The following is a 17,320-nucleotide window of genomic DNA, read 5'->3' on the forward strand; positions in this document are numbered from 1 at the left end:
TGCAGGTTGGGACTTAGGAATCCAATTTTCACAACACCCGTCTGTCACAAACAATTGTCAGTCAGCTCTTTTGGATCAAGGCATTAATCTATGCATGATAGTGTTTTTACGACTCGAAAGGCCATCCAATGAGCATTGCAGTTAACGTCTCCATAATTCTGTCGCTCTGCCTGAGGGGCGCCCGAAGTTAGATATCATCAGGCTGCAATAACTTCAACCTTCCTCCTCCCTTCTTTATTTGCGACCGCAGACAATCCGAACACGTTAAGAAGCATCCATGACGACAATATGGGCGCAAAAACTTGGCTTAAAAAACATTCTCTTTGGCGTTCACGTTCATCCTCCTCCCTATCCACGAGGCAGCCTGATGCGGTTGATTCCGCTGACGCCCAAAAAGATCAAAGGCACCTAAAGGAATCAGTTGCTAACGTGGCGCCGGATGCCAATGCATCGAATGTCCCTCAAGTAAAGGCAAATGAAACCATCGAACAATCTGAGCCTATTCAATCCTCAGCGACATCGCAAACTTTTGATAATACTCCGATTCGAGAACTTTGGAATGTCGCATATGAGAAACTGCGAGAAGAAGAAGGCGCCCTTGTCGCAGCATACGAGACTAAATTGCAAGGGAGCGTTGTCGCTGGTCTGGGTGAAGCTCTTAAGCTAAAATCGAACACCAGAGAGCGGATGTGGACGATTCTTCAAAGCAAGATGAAGGAAATAAATAAAATTACGACCAAGTTCAATGTAGGCAGCACTGAAGTCAATATGAGAGACGTTACCCAAGTCGTCTTAAATGTTATGGGCGCTGCCAACAGTTACATCAGCCAGGCTGTAAGCGCCAACCCGTCAGCCTCGATAGCTTGGGCCGGCGTTAGCTTTTTGCTACCGGTAAGTGACAATGCATCATTGATCCTCTACGCAATGACGTACACTAATATTCAATGACTAATATGAATGAGCAGCTATTCATGAATATATCAACTGAAAGTGCCGCCCAGGCAAAAGGACTTGAGTACATTTCATCTCTTATATCCCAAAGCCAAATAAGAGAAGAACTCTACATTAAGTGTTACGAGTCACGCAAAGATGCTCAGCACGAGTTTCAGCAATCACACCGCCAATATAAAGCCGCTTTAGAGCGACTCTACAGACAGATATTGAAATTTCAGACTAAAAGCTGCTGCTATTACTCGAATAGCTCAGCTTTTCGCTGTGGTCTTGATGCCGTCAAGTGGAACGACTGGGATCAGCTAGTGAACGATGTGCGCCAGCGAGATACGGAGTTTGCTGCTTTGGAGCAAATTTGGCGAGATTCACAGCATCTTGAAGAGCGCCTAGTTGCGGAAAGTCTACAGCGAGAGACAATAAACTCTGTAGCCGCTATAAAAACAGAAATGTCCATTTCACGCGAGGCCGCCGAAAGTGTAACGCCTAAACAGGACCGCGATGCGCTATTGAAGTGGTTTTGTGATGTTGATCCCTCATCAATATATAATACTGCTCGAGGAAGGCACGAGGCTGGCACTAATGAATGGCTAATAAAAGAGAGTAAAGAGTTTAAGAGTTGGGAGAGGAGTGATAGTTCACTATTATGGCTTCATGGAAAAGGTCAGTCTAATACGTTTGTTTTCCAATAAATAGTTTTATGGAGTTATCGTCTATTTACTCAGACTTTAAACTGACTACCCTTAGCCGGCTCAGGAAAATCAGTTATAAGTTCCTCAGTTATCAGCTACTTAAAAGATAAATATGCATTGCGGCCTTCAACTGCTCTCGCTTACTTCTATTTCAGCTTCAGCGACATCAAGAAGCAAGAAGTAGATGGAATGCTTGCCTCTCTTATTAAACAGATTTGTTCTGATCTGCCTAACATACCAAAATTAGTCAAACGCCTTGGAGATTATAAAACCAAAGGCGAGCGTCCAGATACTAAAACTCTTGAAGAAGCACTTTTAGCGTCTACATCAGAGCTCTCGTCTGTGCATTTTGTTATCGACGGCCTAGATGAGTGTCCACTTCTTGGCAGACAAAGGGAAAAGCTACTGAAGAGTTTGCACTGCATCCTTTTGAATGCGCCTAAGAATCTTCATATTTTTTTAACAAGCCGCAAAGAACACGACATTGGACTTAAAATTCATGCCTTTTTATCTCCACCAGCAAGAATCGAGATCGACCTTTTGGCTAGACAGTGGACACTTGATAATGATATCCGTCAATATATCATCTCAACACTAACGACGGATGATTTCAAATTGTGGCCAGTCGATATTAAGGAAGAGGTAAAGCAGTCACTTATGAAAAAGGCGGATAGTATGTGAGTAGATAGGCCCTCGTACATAATCAGTGGAGTGCTGTTATTAACAGTCTGTGTCAAGGTTTCAATATGTCCGATTTCAGCTTGAAAGACTTCAAGAGCTTTCATCTGCACCCGAGATCCGCAGAGCCCTCCTTGACCTTCCTATTGGCCTTGATGCAACTTACGACCGAATTCTCAAAAACATTGACATTAAGTTCCGAAGGAGGGTTATAAATTCGCTAAAATGGCTGGCATTCTCAAAAAGGGTCTTAACTATCGAAGAATTGGCTGAGATTTTTATTATTGACCCAGATGAACAACCTACTTTTGATGAAAGCGCACGCCTTTTCTCCTCTTTGGCTATATTGAAATACTTTTCTGGCTTAATCGTCCTTGAACAAGGGCAAAGATCAAATAGAGTCCGCCTAATTCACTTCTCTGTCAAAGAATATTTAACTTCTGACAGGATAGACTCGACTTTCTCAATTACAGAAGCGGACGCTCATATATATATAGCGCGTTCGTGTCTCGCGTATATTACGCACTTGAACACCACAGTTAAGAAAAGTACTGAAACAATCATTGGCGATTTGCAAAAGACCTATCAGTTATTAATGTACGCGGTTAAATTTTGGGTGATCCATCTTGAGGAGGTACCGTGTGCGCAGTGGCCAGCCGAACTCGCACTCAGTGCTGTACTTGCGCTTGCTGATCCCGGTCTAAGCCTATTTAGCATTCTAACCGACATGGACGGAGAAACGAGAGCAAGCGAACTTTTTAAACATTTGTTGAAGAAGCCACATTGTTACACTGCTTACAGTGGCTTTCGTCAGCTAACCGAGGTGATGATTGCTCAGAAGCATGGTGCGAATGAGTATATTACGCAAGAAGATTTGGATTTTGGTCTACATTACGCGGCCTATGGAGGTCACTTGGATATTGTGCAATTATTTCTCGAAAAGGGCGCCAATATGAATGCGCATTGCGGCAAATGGGATTCAGCAGTACATACGGCCGTGAGCCGCGGACAGATGAATGTTCTGGAGTTTCTTATCAGCAACGGCGCCGATGTCAACTCTCAGCCGCCGTTATTTGCGTGTATTCCTAGACGGGGGACAGAGCACCTTCTAAAGTATCTGCTTGACCATGGAATGAACATTGATATGCAGTATGGGCAGTATGGGACCGCACTACACAATGCAATAACCGACAATAATTCTACGCATTTCGACCTATTGATGGAAAGAGGTGCTGACATCAATGCGCTCAGTGAAAGCCTCGGCACACCGCTGCAGGCAGCATGCGTGGGACTGGGCTTTCATGATTGGAGAGGGGGAGACTCTCTTCACTACATTGAGAAGCTGTTAAGCAGCGGCGCAGACCCCAATATCCGTGGTGGAGAGTACGCTACAGCGCTGCAAGCTGCGTGCTGTGTTATACACCCACGCAAAAAGGACATAACAATAAAAGTTGTGCGGCTTCTCATTGAGCATAGCGCTGATGTGAATGTACAAGGGACACTGGGGCTCGGCCCTTCACGCAGCAGCGTCGACATACTGTAAGGAAACGGTCGAAGTTATGAAGTTGCTTCTTGATAACGGTGCCGAGGTCGATCAAAACGGCCACAACAAGTTGGGAACTCCTATGCATGTCGATTGCCGCGAGGGGACCATTGAGGCAGTGGGCTTGCTAGTCGACCGAGGTGCCAATGTCAACGCTGAAGGTGGTCGATTCGGCACACCAATACTGGCTGCTGCAGCTGGACGAGACTCCTTACCAATTTTAAACCTCCTCATGGATAAAGGCGCCAACATCAACTATCAAGGCGGAGAGTATGTATCTGCGCTACAGGCCCATTTTCACGGCGACTTTAAGCATATTGAATCGCTCCAGTTTCTCCTCAAACACTGCCCAGATGTTAATGCGAAAGGAGGGAAGTATGGGACGGCACTCATAGCTGCCTGTGCACATACTATCTTAGAAAGCACAGAGTGTGTGCGGTTGCTGCTAGATCATGGCGCCAACGTAACTGCACAAAGTGAGAAGTATGGGACGGCACTGACAGCTGCCTGTGCACATGCATATCATTATTCAAAGGGCCCAGAGTGTGTGCGGTTACTGCTGGATTATGGCGCCGACGTAAATGCACAAAGTGGGGAGAATGGAACGGCACTCATCGCTGCTTGCCAGCCATGTGATTATCGTAAACTAGAGACAAAAATGGTGCAATGCCTGTTGGATTGCGGCGCTGATGTAAATGCACAAGGCGGCAAACACGGAACGGCTCTCTCAGCTGCCTGCAGTTGGAACTACTCTGGGGCGGTGGAGTTGCTGCTCAACCACGACGCAAATATCCATCTCCGGGACTGCGCCGCTTGGCATTCGGCAATTCGTGAGATAGCTACTCGCGATGGGTTCACCGAGTTCATGCTCTATACCAGTAACAACGCCGTCATACTTGAACTCCTCCTTCATCATGGCATGGATATCAATCATGAGCATGCAGAGTATGGCACTGCCCTGCACGCTATGATGACTGCGGAACAAGCAGGCCCAGACTGGCATAAGGGGATTAATGTCCTGCTCAAGTACGGCATAAATCCAAATATCATGAATGGGCAGTTAGGCTCCGCGCTTCATATAGCGTGTGCGATTAAGCACGAAGACGTACATGCAGATTTCGACGATCGGTGCCGGGACTGTAAAAACATCGACGCTTCATCCAGCAAGGCAGCGTACCTTCTTGAACAATGTCTTGATATTAATGTAAATGCACAATGCGGAACGTTCGGTACAGCTCTCCAGGCCGCCTCCTATTCGGGGCAGACTCGATCAGTAAGAATGTTGCTAGATAGAAAAGCCAGCGTTAATATGCGCGGTGGAAAATACCGAAGCGCCTTAAACGCGGCTGTCATCAGTGGTCATTGGCATATTGCGAAGATTCTACTTGGCGCTAGCGCAACGCCTGATTGTCATCTGCAAGAGCAACTTGACGAGGATTGGCTTCAGACTGTTCTAGAGGAGGACGGCGGAGGGGCAGTGGAGAGATATAGAAAGTTTTGGGAAGTGGAGTTGAGAAGAAAAGCGGAGGAGAAGCGCCCTTAACTCACAACGATATAACGATGTAGCCAAGAGTTTTCCTCTCCCTCAATTTGACTTAGCGTTTGAGGAGGATTTCCTATTCAGCATGACATGACAATCCTCCTAAATACACAATAAACCGACCCTTTGTTTATTTGTCTTGTAGACCAGAGAAGTCTCCTGAGAACTGGTTCCAGATCAACCCAAACAATGCAAAGTATCCCACTGCTAGCGTCGATTTTGCCATTGATACATCACAGAATTTTCCAATCGTAGAAACTATTTTCCTCAGCCATTTAAACCCGGAAGTTTATACCATTAGCGCAAGTCATTCGCTGTCTCCTCGACGAACCCTCTAGAGGTTAATACGTTATATAAGATAGGGTGCTTGCTGTGAATAGTTTGACTTTTCAAATAGTTAGAGCACAGACACTAGCTTGGCAAACCCAAAAGTTTCTCAATCTGGAAGCGGTTGTTGATACAGGGTGGATAGTACAACGCTATCAGGGTTTACATGTCTTAGGCAGGCATAGAACTATGCTCTCACGAGCTCTCGGTTACATGTTATATAATAGAACACAATATCAGTGTATTGAGGACAGTTTTGTACAAAAGCGATTCTGTAATCACTTAACAATATAGGCCCCTATCTAAAAATGAAGTCGGTATTAAGCTTGATTGGCTGTGTGGTTGTAAATCCCAGCGTGCAGTGGGAATAGAGTTAGGCAAGAGCAAGCACGTGCATATGAACCATGGTAGCGGAACCTTCGGGGTTTTAAGTTCAACGGCTTCTATTATTATATCCTGCGTCTCCGTTTTTGGATCCACTCGAGATGTCCAGTTCGAATTCGAAGAGAGCTACATTGACCGCTTATAGGCTGCCAAAGTGGTGTAGGTTGCGCATTCGTGTTATCTGTTGGGAAGTATAGGGTATGTTTGTTCAACTAAGAAAATCCCCATGAAGACACCAGTCGGCGAGGCATTCAAAGGCATTAGCTGTAATTTTGTCAAGCTCACTGGACTCGCCATTGGAAGGGGTCGGCTTATTAGAGAATATCTCCTTTGAAAGACCCGATCGTTTCAAGAATTTTATCCGGAGTATCCCCGTTTATGCAAGGTTGTTGAAGATTCCTCCTTTGGTCGAAGCCCCATCTCACATAGAAGCGCTAGGCTACGCTCGGGACTATCTTCAATGCATAACTTGCTTAGTAGTCGAGAAGCTAATGCCGCGACCATCGACATTTACGGCGCAAATCTCGATCCCGCTGCATCGTCAGGACGAAATGCTCCGGGGCAGGCGTTGACTCGTCACGTGGGCACGGCATGCAACGAGCAACAGAACTTCCAAGGCACAGGCTCATACTCACTAGAACCAAGCATCCATCGTCCATTGGCGATGCTGTGAGAACGACAATAGGCCCCTTGGCTGGGATCGCGCTTCCACGGACACATCCATGGCGACGGCCTCTGGTAATACTGGGCGGCCGAAGCCGTTCTTCCCAAAGGCAGACGCCGCCATTCTAACATCGAGACATGGACTCCCGCCGGCTCGCCCGCGGACCGTCTGGCCTGTCTTCGATCCGGACAATGTCGACAGGCCGATCGGAGTGTGGACCCCGGAAGTAGAGAAATGCTTCTATCCTCCAAAGGTGGACGAATTTGCGGCATCGTCAATCCCTGACGAGCCCATGTGTATCCCCGACAAATATCTGCGCGCCTTTCTAGCCGAGAATGAGAGATTGAGGTCGTCCATGCTTTGGTACTACACTCGCGATATCCTCAGCGAGACCGAGTTCCTTTCTGGACTTGAGGAAAAGGCACATTTGGCACAGGAATCCACTGGCTGGGAGTTTGTCGTCATCGGCATTCTCGATGTCAACTACTACATTCGCCTGGCATCTATCGGGCTTCCTCTGGCCATCCTTCCACGTGGAGAAACCCTGTGTGCACACACCGTTACTCAGCCTCCAGGCGTATGTGAATGACTATGTCCGGTGTGTTGAGTTTCACTAACCCTTACTAGAATGTTTTTCTGTTGCCAAATATGATGGAAGACTGGAGATTCAGAAACTCACCGTACGTTGAGTCTGGTGGACTGCGGGCATACGCTGGAGCTCCACTCCGCTTGCAAAATGAGTCGGGAGACTGCGTTAGCCTTGGATCACTTTGTGTCACTTCGAGAACCAAACAGGAGCCTTTGACCAAGTCTCAACAACAGACTCTCGCTCGCTTGGCCGATTGGGTCGTCGCTGATATTGTCCAATGTGCAAGAGCAAGGCGTCAGCGAGACCGGCGCCGAATGTCAGAACTTATCTCATCTGCACAAGCCGAGGCAGAAAAAACATCTTCAGAAGAGCCAATTTTACGGATCCTAAGGGCTACATATCCAGATGCGGCCGTAAATGTACAATCATCCAAGGAGGCCCGTGTCGAAATCGAAGATCATGACCCTATACCCTTGGCCGACTTTGAGGGTGGTTTGTGGGAGGACACAGACTACCTTGACGATTTCATCAATAACTCAAACCAAAAGGCTTTCCCGTCAACCAGGGTAGTGCGTGCCATTGTTGCACCATGCGACACCCTAGCGGGGCCTTCTTCGCTTGTTGTAGCTTCCAAAGACTTTCGACTGGTGTTCGATGATGTTGATTCCTGGTTTGTCTATACTTGTGCAACCATGGTCTCTCAGGTATGGCACAAGCGCCTCCTAACGGAAGTAATGAGAGCCAAAGAAAAGTTTCTTCGCGGAATTTCTCACCAGCTACGAACCCCGATTCATGGCATACTCGGTTCTGTAGACCTGCTGGCCGAAGAGCTTTTGTTGCGAAAACAGCGTGAAAGTAAAGATGCGACATCATTGCCGGCCATAGATTTGGCGGCCAAGCTTTTAGAATCCACCGTCTATCTGGATACCATCAAATCGGCAGGACGAGATCTGATGTCGATAGTCAACAACATGATTACCCTTAACCGATGGGCTGACATCGCCATGACGAATCGACACTATGCTGAACACACTATTAACGATCTTGAGATGGAGTTGGGAAACGAGCTTCGCAAAACAACTTCGGATGATACTCGTTATAAGGCCTCTGTTTTCTTTCACCACGACCCATCGCTGCATTGCATCAACTTTCGGACCGACCTCGGCCTCCTTCGTGATAGCTTGGTACCAATCATCATTAATGCCATTCAAAACACTCCAAAAGGCATCATAACGGTGACCACATCGATAGAGCCGGATCACCAACAGCTAATCATTGATATCGAGGACACTGGCCGTGGCATTCATCCTGACCACCATGAACGCATATTCGAGCCTTATGAAAAGGTTGAAATGCATTCACTGGGTGCTGGACTTGGCCTGACCATCGCATCCAGGTTGGCAACACTGCTCCACGGGTCTGTCAGTTTGGTCTCGTCAGAGGTCGACCGTGGTTCACACTTCAAAGCCACATTCCAAGAGATGGATTGTGCCCGCGTACCACTTTCATCACAACCCCTTGCTCAGAAATTCAATACTTTACCCTCCAAATTTTACAACATGGCGACTGGCTCAGATAACACAATATTGTTCGACCACTTCACTCGTTTCCTGGCCTTGAATGGCTTTGAATCCTCGGACAGCCTGGATGACTCCTTTGCTATTTTTGATTTTGTGTCAGACTTGAGGAAGCATCGTTCAAACATGTCCCAGATCCCATCAGGATACGTTGCTCTCTGTCTTGTGCCGGCCTCAGAAGGGAAATGCTTCCTGGATCAGACATCTAGGAACATAATATATATCAGCGCGCCCTTCTTACTTTCCACGATAAGTTCAGCGCTCGAAGAGGCAGAAAAATATCTTTCAAATATGAAAACCTCAAATCCATGTACGCCTGGACCGGCCGATTCCTCGATCAATCCCTTGGAAGTAATCACAGATCTGAGCGCAGAGAATGAGGACAAGCCGTCAACCGGTCCAACTGAACAGGCGGCTCAGCCAACCGCAGGTAACCCAGCTGAAACTGGCTTAATAACGCCTCCCGACGATATAAATTATGATACTTCAATCCCCACCGCCCTCACAATCTCCACGCCTACGGCCCTACTCGTTGATGACAATGTCATCAATCTCCGCATTTTACAGATGTACTGCACCAAACGGGGACTCCCATACCACTGCGCAACTGACGGCCTGCAAGCTGTGGAGATATTTTCCCGAGAACAATCCCTGGCCACCGCCGGCAAGGGAGCAGGGATCCACCTAATCTTTATGGATCTCCAAATGCCAGTCTGCGATGGATTCAAAGCCACCCAACAAATACGCCAGCTGGAGAAACAGAACAAATGGGGACAAAGTATCATGTTTATCGTGACCGGCCAAGATAGCCCGACAGACAAAACGACTGCAGAGGATGTTGGCGCTGATGAATACCTGGTGAAACCCGTCGGCATCAAAATTTTGGATCGTAATGTGGCTCGGCATTTTCCAAAATTTAAAGCCGGCTGAGGGACCATATAAATGCAGTACACGAGCACACCAACATATACGCGGCCGTCTCTCGCCGCCCGCCGTCTTCCATATCTTGTAGTCCGCCAATCCGTTGATAACCCAGTACACCAACGGCTCTTCAGTGCGACGATACACGAGTACGACGAGCACTGCAAGACGTAGACATGCCAAAGAGCCATACGACGATTATACGAGGACTTTACCCAATATCTATCAGTACAGTACAGCCTTACAGTATACGAGGTAGGCCAGCGAGCGACGTCACAAGATATAGATCATTTTTGAGTGATGATTTATTGTTAATAATCCCACCAATAGTAACACTTTGTCTCCGCATTGGTCAGCTTCTGTATGCTAGTGTGTTGTTTAATATATGCAGAGAACATATAAGTGTACTATTTGGTAGCCATGTCTAGAGCACCCCTATCCAATCCTTTTACAAATCTCGGCGTGCTTTAAAAATAGTTGCTGCGTATTAATCTAGAGCGTTATTTGACAGCCGACCCGAGCTTCTTTATAACCTCCCGAATGCGGCAACGTTGGACTTAGTCAATTCAAGCATATAGACGATATAGGAAGGTCATAACCCATCGACCCGCGTAGAACGTAAACCTTGTGTTCCTGACTAACTTGCGTTACCAATGGGGTAGTTACATGGTTTGGACGATTTCTACTGGACTTGTTTGCCCTAAGTTGATTACCTGGGTAGTTATTGAGAACAACTGTATGACAAGTTGATGCCGCAATTTATACTACTCCGAGCGTTGACTATGTTCTTCTATACCTTATCCTCTCTTAGGCGTTGACTATTGCACTATTGCACTATCGCGCTAAGTATAAAATTAAGCATAGCGAAACCCTTCTATAAGTTTATATACAAATAGGCTACATACATTATACTCATAAACATCCAATTACAATTGACACTACACCGCACTTGTGCTCCCATACCTGCAGGGACTATAGTGGGCCGTAAGCGCTATCAAAAGGTCAGCTTATGTAGCTGCGAATGTTATAGCTTCATATGGGCTCGGCTATCAAACTGGGTAATTCGAGCGAATCAAGCCGTGAAGTCGGGTATCACAAGCCATAAGGCTGTAAGTTTTTTTTTCCATCAATGAACCTATCAACCCATCACAGCGACAATCATTTCTATAAAGAGTCTCAAGTTCCTTCCACTTTTGCGACGATCCGAGAACTTTATCCCACAACTCAACCAATCAACTCAGTCTTCCAACACCAAGAGTTCCTTAGTTTGGACAAACAGAGTCACAATGCTTTTCTTCGCTCTTCTCGCACCTCTTCTCGGGCTCGCAGCTGCCGCTCCTGTCGCAGACGCGGCAGAGGGAAGCATCAATGAGCTCCTTAAGCGTGGTGATGGCTCAGGCGTTCACCTTGTGAACTGTGATGGCTTTGGAGGCGAGGGTACAATTGTGCCCCCCAGCTCCCACGTTGTGGTAGGTTTACAACCATGATCATAGCTCTTGTCAAGAGTCTCCAAATAACCATATTGCTGTATTAGTTCTGCGAGAACGACAGCAACTGCAACTTCTCGCCCTCCGGTGACAACATCTGCACAATGGGAGTGAACTTCTGGTTCACATGGGAGGGACAAGCTCAAGCCTGCACATTCTCTTCCGGTGCTCGGTTCTCTTGGTTTGTCAACAGCGACGCGCAGTCGCAGCCAAACTTTGTGCACGTTGGGTAAGTTTTGCAAAGCTCTTCGGCGCGACTAAGCTCTCAGACTAATATGATGCGATGCAGCGATGGTGGCAACCAGTTCCGTGCCTACGCAGGTTTTAAGGATGATAAGCACACTATGTTCTTCCGAGGAAGCGGCCAGTGCCATTCTATCTACTACTTTGTTTAAGAGTTAGTGGAAAGGCTTTGACGGAGAAGTAGGGGTTCTTAATCTTGGGTTACCATTTCACAACTGCCAACAGCCAGCGCTTTGGACGAGTGTTGGTATAGTTGATTATGACTCATTTTGTTTCATAACCTTTTATTTGATAAGGTTTCCCCTCAGCCCTACTGAATTACGTATTCAGGTAGCATTGTGTAACCCACTCTGTTACGGAGTATTCGTGCAAGGGTTACCCGTCAGCCCTACTAAATTAGGTACATATGTAGTATTGTATATAGAATATAAAAGTAATTGGATCAAGACTATGTTTTCAAGAGTATCTGACAGCTTTGCCACTTATAGTATCTTCTATAATATCCCTATGAGATAGTTGTCTCTATTTATATGCACTGTATACGGAGTAGACTGAATCATAAATAAGTAGACTTTGATAGCCACTGTGCCGGTTCATTAACTTATCTCAATACAGGGCAGGGAGTGGGTTGAGGCACAGGCATACCCTATTCTCAATCAGCTTCTTGGCGCATCATTCAACGGCCAGCCTTATTCCTGCGGCTGCGAAAATCGGTGCAGGAACGGGTAATAAAAATGCAATTTAATTAATAAAAGAAATAACTGAATTTGCGATGATGCGCTTTAATATAAATACAAAAGTTTGCCCTGCTTGAAATCTCAATCATTATCGCTCTCCCTGAAAAAAGCAAAGCACGGAATGACAAAAGTCTATACACCCGAGAGCGTAACGTCTCAGACAGGCCATTCATAACTAAGCATAAATAAAACCATGTGAAGGAAAATTGATTCCATAAGCGTTAGAAGCCTAGGCGACGCTTCTTAAAATGATTCCAGGGAGCGTATCGGTAGAGAAGGCTCTCTGTTTGCTGCAGCAGCCTGGAGCTCTTTGAAATCAGCCTTCAGTTTGGCTCTCTTGTTTTCGTTCTTCGCTATTTCGCTCTCCTCTGCTTGACGCTTTGTTTTTCGTTCTTTAGCGTCCAAGATAGATGATTTCGCTCTAGAGAGACACTCTTCTACAGATATATTCTCATCAGACGTTAGACCAAGCCAGGAATTCCATTCAACTTGTGCCTTGGCATCCTCGCTGATGAACCCTTTAATATTGGTTCTTTTGACTGCATCTTCCTTTTCTAGCTTATCGAGGCCAGCTAGAATCGATTCCGCGTCTTCAAATCGTTTTTGTCTATTTTTAAGCTGCTTGGCAGCATATTCAAGCTGTGGTTTTTCTGAATCGACGAATGAGCGAACGGTAGAATATATGTCCGGGGATGACGGTGGCGTCTGATCCACATCTTGCCTCCGCGCTTCATCCTGAAGAGGATCCGTTATTGTAAGACTGCCGTCTTCCATTGCATTTGCCTCCCTAGCAGGCCCACCTAGAGGCTGAGGTTCTAAATCATCGGGGGTAGCGATTGGAGAATTTGTCCCCGGTGTGGGCGGATTTACCTGAGGGGAAGATGCAGATGTATCATCTACATCATCTCTGGCAATCATGTCCCCTTCACCTTGTGTGCCAATACCACCAAGATTATCCGTCAGATGACCTCTCATATCATGGCTATTGTCAACCTCGTAGCCATCAATATTGTCGCCTGCTTGGTGGCCCATACTGATGTTGTCACTGATGAGTTGGAATTGTTGGTCAATATAATCGTTACCTTTATCTCCGATCTCGATCTCAGTCTCGTCTTGCCCAATGTTCTCGTTGTCTTCATCTCCGGTCTCGATCATCTCAACCTCGCTCTCGTCTTCAATCTCTTCATCAATACCATCTTCATCATTGCCTCCATGCACTACTTTTGTAAGCTTGAGAAAATCTGACAACGGCATGAGATGTACGAACAGCAGCCTTTATAATCCGAAATGTGAAAATAAGCTCTAGGATTCCTTGGACGCCAATTGAGAACATTTGGGGCACTGAGCCGATTGAGCTGATTGCGTCGGACTTCCTCATACATTTGCTCCAATGTGATGGTCGGGCGCTTTTTATAAATTTTTCTCAAAACTCGTCCTCTCCCGTGCTCGATATAGTCGAAAAATAGAACAGATTTCCATGCATCGGTATTGAAATATGGCGGCATTCTAGATGCATGCATTTGGATGGCCCCGAGGTCTTCGACGTATGCCATCCTGATCAAAGCAGCGATCTTGTCGAGCGGAAGATTTTCGAGGGCCCAGTATGGAAACGGCTGGCCATCATGAGTATTTACAGCCTCATATGATCGTCTCAGCTGTTGCCATAGCTCATCCAAGTGCTGCGGTCTACTACGTTCAGAAATTGTCAAGAAGCAGAAAGCTTTTTTGGCCTCTTCCAACCTGTTATTTCTAATATCATTTGACAATGGAGTTGTTATGCAGGTACGGGTAGGGCCGCCGTGGTGAGTAGGACGAGACATCATATTCAACAGTATCAGACGAAACAGGGTAAAGAAAACTTGTCTGACTCCAGTTATATCATTAGGGTCACAAAGGCGGCAGGAGATATTTATTACTACAACCAGGTACCTCAGAACATCTTTTTTCTTTTGTTTTCTTTGCCCCTTTTATAAAATTTCAGTACTGCTTTTTTGTTGTTGGCTCTAGAGGCGCCACCATGCAGCCTTGCTTACATGCTTGCGCTAATACTAGGCAGCTGCTGCAAAGCAATTTAAGAAAAGTGGTATCTCATACAGCTACACCAATAGAAGCAGAATATAGAAGCGGCTGAGACACGGCAGAGTTGACCTAGAACAGGGGTTTGCAGGAGAGGGGATACCCGTACGAGTATATAAGTTGAATAGAGTCCTTCAACCTCCACATACGACCATAGGTAGTGGAAAATTCGGGGTCTCGTCTGCTCCCCCAGAGACAAGCCACTAACCGGCAGATTAGTAGTTGAGTGGGAGACTATCAGCGAACACCGGCTGTTGTATGTTGTTTCTTTTTTGCATTTTTTTGCATCTCGACATCTTCAACACGTCGAACTAACACCGGCAATATGCAGTCTATAACAAATGTGGTGAGATGCATGGCGGTGTGGTGGGGCTGCTGAAAGCCCGCGATGCGGTGAACTTATTCATACAATTTTAATGCTTCAATTCACTCATATCTCGCCTTCTCTGTCTTGGGGTATCTGCGTAAAAGAGCCTTTGCAGCTGTAGCTGCAGTTGCGGCAGCAAAATCCTGTATATTTGATGGCAATGCCTCTTATAGTTGTTCATAAACACTAGCCAGTACAGCTAGTGTGTATTACAATAACACATACAGCAGAATGGGTAATAGTGGTAACTGTCCCGATCATTCCGTCACGTCAAATCTCTAGTAAAACTATCTCATTAAATATCATGTGGAAATCTCTTGCCACATTTTCTGGTGTCGCAATCACTTAGCCATTGAAATGTCGCAGACGAAGAGTAACAAAAGACAACGCTGCTTGCTACTGGCCAGTCAGACAGCGTCCGGAGCCATTTCCGGTGATGTCACAGCGCCTCACATTGGTCCTCCCGGAGAGCAGCACTAGAAGCTAGCAGATCTTTGCTCAATTTATTCTGCGCGGTGTCTGTAGTTGCCAATAATTCCAAAGAAGAAGGTCATCGTTTCTACGACTGAGCAAAGACGTATGGGCAGGCAAGCAGGTTAATGCAGACTTTCTTCATATTTCCGTAAAAGATGGGTGTGAAATCTTAAAGACAAGTCTTGTGGTGCGTACTGGCTGATCGCGCCCAAACTGCAGTATGTATTGATGGCTTACATGTAAGTATTGAATACTACTGGTCATATGAGCCAAAAAGTTCAATAATGGCAGTTGTTTTTTTTTTTTTTTATCTGAGTGAAAGCATCGTTTCCAAGAATAAGATTTGACCGCAATGGAAGCAACATTTGCATAGAACAATATTCTGCGCGCAGATAAATCCAATGCCCCCAAAGTTTGTTTAGCCTGAAGTGTTGGCTGAGCTCGGGTTTCGCCGAGAGGCTATTCCTATCGCCCGACTTGCGTAGCTCCATGGCACAGGCCTAATGGACGCGGAATATCTGCAAAGCTTCTCATCTATCCATGTAGGACCCTGTCTGAAACCCCTCCTGTAGAATGCCCAAGGCTCATACCAACCTCCACAGAGGTCTGGATTTTCTGCTCACTTAGTCGCAACAGATCATCGTCAAATTTGATACTGCCACGTTGAAAAGCAACAATAATAGATGAGCCTCCAAACTGAAAAACGCCCAGTTCATCTCCTTTCTTAACGGTTTCCCCGGCTCTCTGGTATTTCTTGTGAATCCTAAAGTAGTCAGTTAGTACTTTTTAATGTTTCCCATATATTCAACAACTTACTGCACGCTTCCGACGTCCGTCGCACCAATCGCCACAAATAGAACTTCCCCAAACTCCTTCGTATCAATTACAACGAAATCTCGTCTATTGCGTGTTAAGATATCCACATTACTTTGTAAAGCCACAGGATCGACCTGGTAGTAATCGCCCGGTAAGCTCTGAAAGCTTTGGATTGTACCCTGGACAGGTGAGTGGTACCGGTGGTAATCCTGCGGTGAGAGCCGAAAGCTCGCAATGGCAGCGTGTCTAAACTTATCACCTACTTCATTGCTCATGACTAGATCATTGAGGCTAAAGTTCTTGCCTTTGATCCATAACGCCTTTGCTTCCCCAACTGAATTGAAGACGACGACTCTGGAGTCAGCCACCACGACGGCATGGGAAGGGTCGTCAACATTATAAATGGGACGCGACGCTGTTTTGTGTGCACGAGTAAAGAAATCTTCGAAAGTAGGATAGCGACTGATATCAGAGGGCTCGAAATCATGCATGTTTATTCCATAGGCGTCAACAAACGCCTTGATACGCCTCTTAGAAGTCGTCGTTCTTTCTCTTTGCCCTGCAGCTTATATCAACAACCTGTCTTATCACGGAAAAAATCATGCGCCTGATGCAAACCTTCTGCAACTGACTCTTCATGCATGTATAAACGCATCAGTTGAGTCTTATCAATCCATTCCATGAGTGGGTTAAATAAGACGAGAAGCTTGAGCTTCTTCCACAGTGTCTGTTGTTCGCGCTCTAACTTTCCGGTCTGCAATCAAAGTCAGGGACGCTGATGACATGGGATACACGAGCCTTCAGATATCACCTTTCGATTGAATGAACGCCACCCGATTTCCGCATTTTGCTCCTATAAGGGTGTCAAAATACTATTATATAAGTGTTGCATACGTCTCCAACATACGAGCTTCACCCAGGACAGCAAATAGTCTGCTATCGCATAAATATGATCCAGTATAGTCATGATGGGTATATGATGTTGTGATACTACAATTGAACAGCGTAACGACGCAGAGTTTAAAAAAAAAGTAAGCGGATGGTTGATAGCAAAATAAGTTCTTGCTTTTGAGCACTATGGAGTTGCCTCGATGAGTTTGATGATGTGTGCATGACGATGTAACTTGACGTCACAACACACAAATACAGCACAAGATTAAACTTTATAGGGCTATAGGGCATGAAATACTCAGAACACGGGATTTTTGAGTCAATACATGAAGTGGAATTACATACTAGGTGACTTGAAGGGCTGTC

The 17,320-nt window shown here is 46.0% G+C and overlaps 5 protein-coding genes across 5 annotated transcripts; 3 read left to right on the plus strand and 2 right to left on the minus strand.

The window, feature by feature from the left end:
• Positions 1-288: 288 nt before the first annotated feature.
• Positions 289-5,432, plus strand: V8C40DRAFT_280069 (ankyrin repeat-containing domain protein; the record flags this gene model as incomplete). The annotated part of the gene is made up of 7 exons (XM_083221340.1): positions 289-891; positions 966-1,611; positions 1,696-2,282; positions 2,330-2,370; positions 2,409-3,807; positions 3,863-4,344; positions 4,453-5,432. The coding sequence occupies 7 exons, from the start codon at positions 289-291 to the stop codon at positions 5,402-5,404; spliced, it is 4,710 nt and encodes a 1,569-aa protein (XP_083072052.1). The 3' UTR covers positions 5,405-5,432.
• A 1,325-nt stretch (positions 5,433-6,757) lies between these two features.
• On the plus strand, positions 6,758-9,956 carry V8C40DRAFT_34919 (hybrid sensor histidine kinase/response regulator). The gene is made up of 2 exons (XM_083222875.1): positions 6,758-7,353; positions 7,404-9,956. The coding sequence occupies exons 1-2, from the start codon at positions 6,835-6,837 to the stop codon at positions 9,870-9,872; spliced, it is 2,988 nt and encodes a 995-aa protein (XP_083072053.1). The 5' UTR covers positions 6,758-6,834; the 3' UTR covers positions 9,873-9,956.
• A 955-nt stretch (positions 9,957-10,911) lies between these two features.
• V8C40DRAFT_247922 (uncharacterized protein) lies at positions 10,912-12,002 on the plus strand. Its single transcript, XM_083216428.1, has 3 exons — positions 10,912-11,332; positions 11,398-11,579; positions 11,640-12,002. Exons 1-3 carry the CDS (start codon positions 11,150-11,152, stop codon positions 11,743-11,745), a joined length of 471 nt encoding a protein of 156 aa, XP_083072054.1. The 5' UTR covers positions 10,912-11,149; the 3' UTR covers positions 11,746-12,002.
• Positions 12,003-12,275: 273 nt separating this feature from the next.
• On the minus strand, positions 12,276-14,253 carry V8C40DRAFT_247924 (cell envelope integrity TolA family protein). The gene is made up of 2 exons (XM_083216429.1): positions 13,598-14,253; positions 12,276-13,547 (listed from the first exon to the last, which is right to left on the minus strand). Exons 1-2 carry the CDS (start codon positions 14,151-14,153, stop codon positions 12,574-12,576), a joined length of 1,530 nt encoding a protein of 509 aa, XP_083072055.1. The 5' UTR covers positions 14,154-14,253; the 3' UTR covers positions 12,276-12,573.
• A 1,320-nt stretch (positions 14,254-15,573) lies between these two features.
• Positions 15,574-17,065, minus strand: V8C40DRAFT_34969 (phosphatidylserine decarboxylase-domain-containing protein). The gene is made up of 5 exons (XM_083222876.1): positions 16,971-17,065; positions 16,875-16,916; positions 16,682-16,817; positions 16,064-16,622; positions 15,574-16,010 (listed from the first exon to the last, which is right to left on the minus strand). The coding sequence occupies exons 1-5, from the start codon at positions 17,028-17,030 to the stop codon at positions 15,782-15,784; spliced, it is 1,026 nt and encodes a 341-aa protein (XP_083072056.1). The 5' UTR covers positions 17,031-17,065; the 3' UTR covers positions 15,574-15,781.
• Positions 17,066-17,320: the final 255 nt, after the last annotated feature.

The sequence above is a fragment of the Trichoderma camerunense genome, assembly GCF_050948025.1.
Source record: "Trichoderma camerunense strain CBS 138272 chromosome Unknown V8C40scaffold_11, whole genome shotgun sequence".
In the NCBI taxonomy this organism is placed as follows: Eukaryota; Fungi; Ascomycota; class Sordariomycetes; order Hypocreales; family Hypocreaceae; genus Trichoderma; species Trichoderma camerunense.

Coding starts and splice junctions, on each gene's coding strand:
- V8C40DRAFT_34919 (XM_083222875.1), top strand. CDS start 6,835: ATGGCGACGGCCTCTGGTAATACTGGGCGGCCGAAGCCGTTCTTCCCA. Junction 7,354..7,403: donor CCGTTACTCAGCCTCCAGGC/GTATGTGAATGA, acceptor AACCCTTACTAG/AATGTTTTTCTGTTGCCAAA.
- V8C40DRAFT_247922 (XM_083216428.1), top strand. CDS start 11,150: ATGCTTTTCTTCGCTCTTCTCGCACCTCTTCTCGGGCTCGCAGCTGCC. Junction 11,333..11,397: donor CCCCCAGCTCCCACGTTGTG/GTAGGTTTACAA, acceptor TTGCTGTATTAG/TTCTGCGAGAACGACAGCAA. Junction 11,580..11,639: donor CCAAACTTTGTGCACGTTGG/GTAAGTTTTGCA, acceptor GATGCGATGCAG/CGATGGTGGCAACCAGTTCC.
- V8C40DRAFT_247924 (XM_083216429.1), bottom strand. CDS start 14,153: ATGATGTCTCGTCCTACTCACCACGGCGGCCCTACCCGTACCTGCATA. Junction 13,548..13,597: donor TTCGGATTATAAAGGCTGCT/GTTCGTACATCT, acceptor TTACAAAAGTAG/TGCATGGAGGCAATGATGAA.
- V8C40DRAFT_34969 (XM_083222876.1), bottom strand. CDS start 17,030: ATGACTATACTGGATCATATTTATGCGATAGCAGACTATTTGCTGTCC. Junction 16,917..16,970: donor TGCTGTCCTGGGTGAAGCTC/GTATGTTGGAGA, acceptor ACACCCTTATAG/GAGCAAAATGCGGAAATCGG. Junction 16,011..16,063: donor ACGGACGTCGGAAGCGTGCA/GTAAGTTGTTGA, acceptor TGACTACTTTAG/GATTCACAAGAAATACCAGA.